Source organism: Saccostrea echinata, unplaced genomic scaffold, assembly GCF_033153115.1.
Source record: "Saccostrea echinata isolate AGI-Se365-2 ecotype Australia unplaced genomic scaffold, CSIRO_AGI_Sech_v1 ptg000066l, whole genome shotgun sequence".
Lineage (NCBI taxonomy): Eukaryota > Metazoa > Mollusca > Bivalvia > Ostreida > Ostreidae > Saccostrea > Saccostrea echinata.
In genome coordinates, this window is record NW_026889815.1 from 1,016,443 (window position 1) to 1,023,378 (window position 6,936).

General features: G+C 34.9%; 1 protein-coding gene across 1 annotated transcript; it reads left to right on the plus strand.

Annotated features, from left to right (window-relative positions):
• Positions 1-2,096: 2,096 nt before the first annotated feature.
• Positions 2,097-6,723, plus strand: LOC133176131 (cysteine dioxygenase type 1-like). The gene is made up of 3 exons (XM_061311294.1): positions 2,097-2,254; positions 4,799-5,037; positions 6,548-6,723. Exons 1-3 carry the CDS (start codon positions 2,097-2,099, stop codon positions 6,721-6,723), a joined length of 573 nt encoding a protein of 190 aa, XP_061167278.1.
• Positions 6,724-6,936: the final 213 nt, after the last annotated feature.

The following is a 6,936-nucleotide window of genomic DNA, read 5'->3' on the forward strand; positions in this document are numbered from 1 at the left end:
GAAACCAAAAAAAAAGTTAGGGAGAAAAAATTCAGGGAAAGCGAACGCGAGGAAATTAAGTTGTTAAAAATAGCAAATCCAAGAATAAATTGGAGTTTTAACCTTCCTCAAAAGAAACACTTTTCCATTCGGTTTTTTTGCAAAGCATTTTCGATACAGCACTGTGAATAAGCCAATTTAAATCCATTTCTGATAAAGAACCAGTCTGCGAATCTCTTCATTTAACGAGGTTTGTTCGCCATTTTTAAAACCCAAGATTTTCATTATATCATCCAATCAAAATTTTCAAATAAAAATCCGCATTTTTACTTTAAATGCATTTTGAAGATATCATCTAGTTAGAATAATCTACCTGTGTCTCGGGACAAGCCCTCACCACAGTTAGAATACGTCCCATATACTTGCAATGTAGCAAATCGGAGTGGATCCACTCCGAAATGATTTTGAAGATACAAAAGGAGTTGCACTGAAAATAACTACCAAATTAATCATAACAAACCTTTTTGAGATTGTATATGCCTTTTAACCTAAAAAATAATCCATATAAATACGAAAATTCAACTCATTTTCTCAACGTTTTTTCCTCGCTTCAAATTTAACGCCATGTTGACATTCGGAACTCTCTGGATTGTTCATAGAAAATGCACAGAGTTCGAGTTATCGCCCGTGTTTATTTTGCTACATTGCGAATACACGGAACGAATTCTATCGTTAAACCGGGTCCGTAGGACAATATCATTTTAACGATAGAACATTCTATCTAGATATCATCCAACACTGTATCTGTATCAATGTCAAACGCACTTAATAAAAAAATATATTCCGAATCATAAAAAAAATCCTTCATCACCTAATCACTGTCCATAGTTCCTGCTAAGCCAAACGACTGCCATTGAATGAACGAAACAAAAGAGTTCACTCACTGATTTTACTGTCTAAAGAAAAAAAACTTTCTCTTTTCTTTTGTCTACTTATTAAATGGTTTCAGGTAGAAAACTATTGATACCTGAATTCCTATTGTGTAATTATCGGACTCCTCAAGGTAACTTTTGGATATTTAAATAGCAATGTTTTAAGTAAGATATATGCCTCATACAATTCTATATGTAAAATTATCAGACTGTTTTCGGCCCAAACGGGCCTCAAACAGTCTGATAATTTTACATATAGAACAGTATTCGGCATATATCCATTACGTATTGATGTACAGTTTCTATTGGTAAAGTGAACAGAAAATGTGTATGTTCTCGTATTTGTTGCCATTTAGTCCAAGGAGTGTGACCAATACTATCAAATGAATAAACCTCTTTTTCTCTACTCCTGCACATCGAGCAGATACATGTTATAGGCTCATCAGAGCCACGATTAGTCGAGCGTTTCATATTTTGTTCAAATCCTAACGTCTCTGGGAAATTTGGGGCCACAATTTGGGTTTGGAAATATATGGAAAGTCTCAAGAGAAGAACAGCATAGTGATAATTATTTAAATTCATCCCCTCGTAAATGCATCCTGATCTAATTATAGAGACAAAACATCAAAATTTTTGAGAAATAATATTTAGAGAGAAATATTTTAAATCCATACATGTTTTGATTGCATTTTGTGAAGATTAAATTAAAGCCAAAGAAAACTTATTTCTAATTAGTGAAATCCTAGGCAGTAATTTAGTGATACCATAACGGGCATCGTTTGATTCTTGTAAATACTCATTTTCCAGGAAATGGTGATCAAATATGGATTTTTACCCATGAGCCTCTTGTGCTGGTGTGATGAGTATTTTTCGTACTTGGTTTCATATTTTATGTTTCATATCCTTCAAAAAATAAATGCACTACTGCATTAGTATTTCAGTTAATTGTTTTTAATTACACATGGCACGCCAAATCGATGTCATCTATACATGTATTTGCATTCATCACCTTTGAAAACAACGTGTGTACATTTCGTGAATTTCCTAGAACGAGGTATTTATAAAGACAAATAAGAAAAATACCCTTGCTTTGAGGTTTGCTATATAAGCGGAAGTTTCTCCTATTTTGTAGTTAATATAAAGACTTAAGGGTAAACTGATACCTTAATACTTATAAAGCCAAAAATGGGCCGGTACGACCTGAAGGCTCTGCAGTCTGATCTGAGAAGTGAGCTGAAGAATGGATTATCCAAAGATTCCGTGGAGAGGGTGAAAGAGCTAATGTCCCAGTACAAAAGTTACCCCAAAGACTTGGAGGGCAAGGAACTATGGAGTGACGAAAAGTTAGTGTAAAGTTTTATATGTACATAATTTAGTTATTAAATAATTTATTTAAAAAAAAAGCATTTTTTCAAGAAAATACTCATTTCCTCTTCCTAAATTTTTTATTCTCTGGCGTGGCGTAATAGTTAAATAATCTAAGGTTGAAGTTGCTTCGTTTACCTCTAGGAATTTAAGACTGATATTTAAAACGCCATAGGACTGGATATACAGAACTAAACTAGGTACTTACGGTCATTAAGAAATAAGGGTTGCGAGTAATATTATAAATGTTACATATTTTAAGTGGGTATGTCGAAACCATAAAAAAGATATAGTATTACAGCATACTCCTCTTACATTGAAATCTTTTTTTTAATAGAACTTTGACCGTCCCAAGTCATCGTCACGGATGACATTGTAATTATTCAGGTTGATATCAAGCATTTTCATTGCGTGTTTTATAAGAATTGATCTGGTTCTCGCCAATCACATAACGACAGCGCAAACATACTTGTGGACAGACGCTTGTTTGTTCATATTCTCTTTAGAGAAGTGGACAGGCTTTCGCCTACATCCACTTCTCTTCGCAAGCCTTCATGTTTTGATTCTGGAAAACGTGTAAATCTCGAACCGGTGACGGTCTACACTTCAACTGACATTTCGTCTAAAATACGTCTGAATGTACGTAATAGACGTGTTATATTATCAATTTTAACATAAATACACACAATTGTCACAAGAAAACTGACCTTTAAGTATTGTTAATCTATTTTCACAAGTTCTCCATCCCGGATTTAAATTATGAGCAAGTAACTCTTGAAGTATGCAAAAATCTCTAATTCGGATAAAAATGGAAACTACTTTTACAAAATAATAATGAAACGAGAGAAATCGTCTACTCTGTTTAAACTAACGAGACAGTATTTCCTCAAGTTTCGTTCATATTCTTTTGATCTTTGTTTTAAATCTTTTTTTTCATTTCTCGGGAAAGGTAGAGTTAATATCGTTTAAAACTAAAAGAAAATATTTTTTAGTATTTTCAGTGAGGAAGTAATGAAGTATTTTTTAAGCTAAAATTTACATTTAAATTGTATTAAAATAGTAAAAATAAGTATAGGTAATAATATTAATTTTGAATAATATGCTAAATCAAAAGTGAATTGTCAAAAACTTTTTTTGAACATTAAAATACGTCTTTGCCAATTTTTCCAAATTATCCGACTTAAAATTTTCAGTTTTTTCTAATAAGCTATGGTAGATAAACATTAGTTTAAATCCGGGATGGAGAACTTGTGAAAATGGATTAACAATACTTAAAGGTCAGTTTTTTCTTGTGACAATTGTGTGTATTTATGTTAAAATTGTTATTATAACACGTCTATTACGTACATTCAGACGTATTTTAGACAAAATGTCAGTTGAAGTATAGACCGTTACCGGTTCGAGATTTACACGTTTTCCAGAATCAAAACATGAAGGCTTGCGAAGAGAAGTGGGTGTAGGCGAAAGCCTGTCCACTTCTCTAAAGAGAATAGTTTGTTCGTGGAAATTGGTGCACCACCACCAAAAATAAAGAAAAGAAAAAGAAAGTTTTTAAATAATAAATAGGTCACTGCTAAAAAAGCGAAGTATTTTGGAATAAAACCGAGCACTCTTCCATTAAATGCAAGAAACAAAGATAATTAACAACGATGTAGCTAGTCTATCAGACCAGAGTAACACTTCAGTAAGCCTGTAAGAAGATCGCGGCACACAAAACAACACTCGTTTGCTATACCTCTGCAACCAAGGATTGTAGAAAGTGGTCATGCTTTTACAAAACCGTCAAAGAATGGAACAGTCTGCCGGAAGGCACCACAGCAGCAAAATCACTTGAGATCTTTAAATTTCAAGTGACTAAGAAAAAACTAAACAGATTGTTTTAAATATGCGCACACGCAATTGGCAAAATCTTCAACTCAACTTGATGAAGGAGGCCAGACAGAGGAAGAAGAAGAACAAAGAGCGTGCCACTATTATTAAAGTATTCTCTACAGTAAAAAAAAGAGTTGGATCATGACATTATACCCAGATCTAAGAATTCTTTTTTCTTATGAATCTATTTCATTTCATAAATGCTCACTACGTGATCGGAAGGTCGTGTGTTCGAATCATGGCCGCGACTGACCTAAGCTGATAAAAAAGAATAGGTAACAACTGTTCCACTGCCAAGCGCTCGGCATTTTGAAGTGAAAGTTGCGGGTCTTTCGGATGAGACCTTAAAAACCGAAGCCCCGTGTCACGGTACATGTAGGCGTTGGCATCGAAATGTTAATGCATGCAAGTTTATATAATAAATCTTTGAATTTTTATAATGGGTTTCATTCTTGCAAATCATTATCAACAGTAACGAGCTTGCTTACAGTGAAATGATTAACATCTTAAAATTGCACGGCATGTTGCCCTTTTTTATGTTCTTAAGTAAAACATAGGACACAATTTGCATAATATGGTAATAATCTGATGATTAATGCTTTGATGGAGTTGGAGCAATTTTATTACCGATATAATTCTTTAACGAACAGATATACGAGGACTTTGTTGGACAAAGGGAATGGTCTTTACAATCTGATGATACTCTGTTGGAATACAAATCAGGAAAGCCCTATACATAATCACCCTAACTCCCACTGCTTCATGAAGACTCTAAAGGGTGAAGTGTTCGAGGAGCTGTATAAAAATCCCGATGTGACGTCATGTGGATGCAAAATGGAGAAGATAGCAGATAGAGTATACAAACTCAACGATGTAGCCCATATCACTGGCAAGTATAGTTTTGACAACTAAATCCGCAATTATCAAAAAGCATTCCGACAAATTGATGAAAAAGGTAAAGATAACGAATGGTGATGAAACTTATAAATCAAAACAAGAAAAGAAAACGAATCATAAACGGGGTAAATCACCAATCCCTGGAAACACAAGAAGTAAGATAATGTGTCTAGGCGAGGGATCATAGGGATTTGGTTAACTGCATATTGGTCGCCCGCGTTGCGCAGTGGTTAGAGCGCCTGCTCTAGAGTCGCGGAGTAAGGAGTTGATCCTTACGTTGCGGGTTCGAATCCCACTGTGGGACGTGGAGACCGTCCTTCGGATGAGACTGTATAAACCGAGGTCCCGTGTCGCAGTAGGTGCTGGCACGAAAAAGATCCCTCACTGCTTAATGGCCGTAAGTGCCGAGTATAGGACAAAATTTGCAGCTCTCCACAGGCAAGTGGTGGCGTCTCCATATGAGTGAAAAATTCTCGAGAGGGACGTTAAACAACATACAAACAAAAAAAACTGTACATTGATCCAAAAGATTTTTTCCACAGTAATTTAACTTCGGTACCCACAGTGCAATACTCTTTTTTCCTGCGGTACTGTTCTTGCGATGGCCAAAGAAAAGTGCACAAATAATTGTGAAACTCTCCAAGCTTCAATAGAATTTACATTTATGCCCTGTTCACACGGAGAGTTTAATTCGAATGAAACGTGAGTTACTGCGAATTAAATTTGAACCGCGTTCACACGGGGAATTTAGTGCGAATTAGTTTAATTCGAATTAATTTACTGCGCATTAAATTACTTAGCATTAGCTCCGTGTGAACGCTAAGCGAAGCTAATTCGAATTAAATTTTGACGCATCCGTAATGGCAAAATAAAGTCACATGCCACATGTCGGTGGTTAGATATAAGTACTTCTGCTATTTTTAGTGAAAAACAAAGGAAAATTATGTTAATCAGTGAAATGTGTACAGACACTATGACATTTTGTGAAATGGATCTGCTCTGCGTAAGGTGACGTGATTTGAAAATGACGTCACAATAGCCTTGCTGAATAGCCTTACTGTAGAAATGAAATTTTAATTCGCATTAGTTTACTTCGCATTACCTGTCGTGTGAACGCAATTTACTTCGCATTAGTTTAATTTGAATTATTTTACTTCGCATTAATTTACTGCGAATTAAACTCTCCATGTGAACAGGGCATTAGATAGTAGATCACCATCTTGTGACGTCACAGTCTGGATCTTCCAAATGTCTCGTGCGGTTTGAAGTCACAAGTTGCAAAATGTGATTAGTAACTTTGTAGGAAAGAAAAATCGTTTTAGTCTACCTTGTTTAGGTATCCTCCCCTTCTGCGTTATTTCTTGGATATCTGAACAGTATGTTTATCTCTATTATAATTCACATTACTTTATCGTTTTTCTTTTTTATCAGCGAAGTATTTTGTTGGTTTTTCTCATTGACAAGTATTGTTTGATGGCTTATAATTATATCTCTTTATTTAGACGAAGACGGCCTTCACAGAGTTGGAAACAAAAGTCACGTGGATGGCGCAGTTACCCTTCACCTTTATTCTCCGCCATTTTCCACGTGTCGTAAGTATGATGACGACACAAGTAAATATACAGAGGTTCCAATGAGGTTCGACCAGGACTTTAGCGACCAGTTTAGTTTTATATAAGCTACATGTATGTATGAAGTGTAAATATTGCTTTCAACGTTTCATGTTTGTTTGATTCTTAACACGGCAAGTATTTCTCAATGTAATATTCATTGAAACCATTCTTTGATGGTATTTTTCATGAAATCTGAGATTCTATTTTTATGCAACAGAATTTTGCAGTCATTTATACCACATATGAATCTCTAAAAGACTTTTTTTTTTAATCTTTTC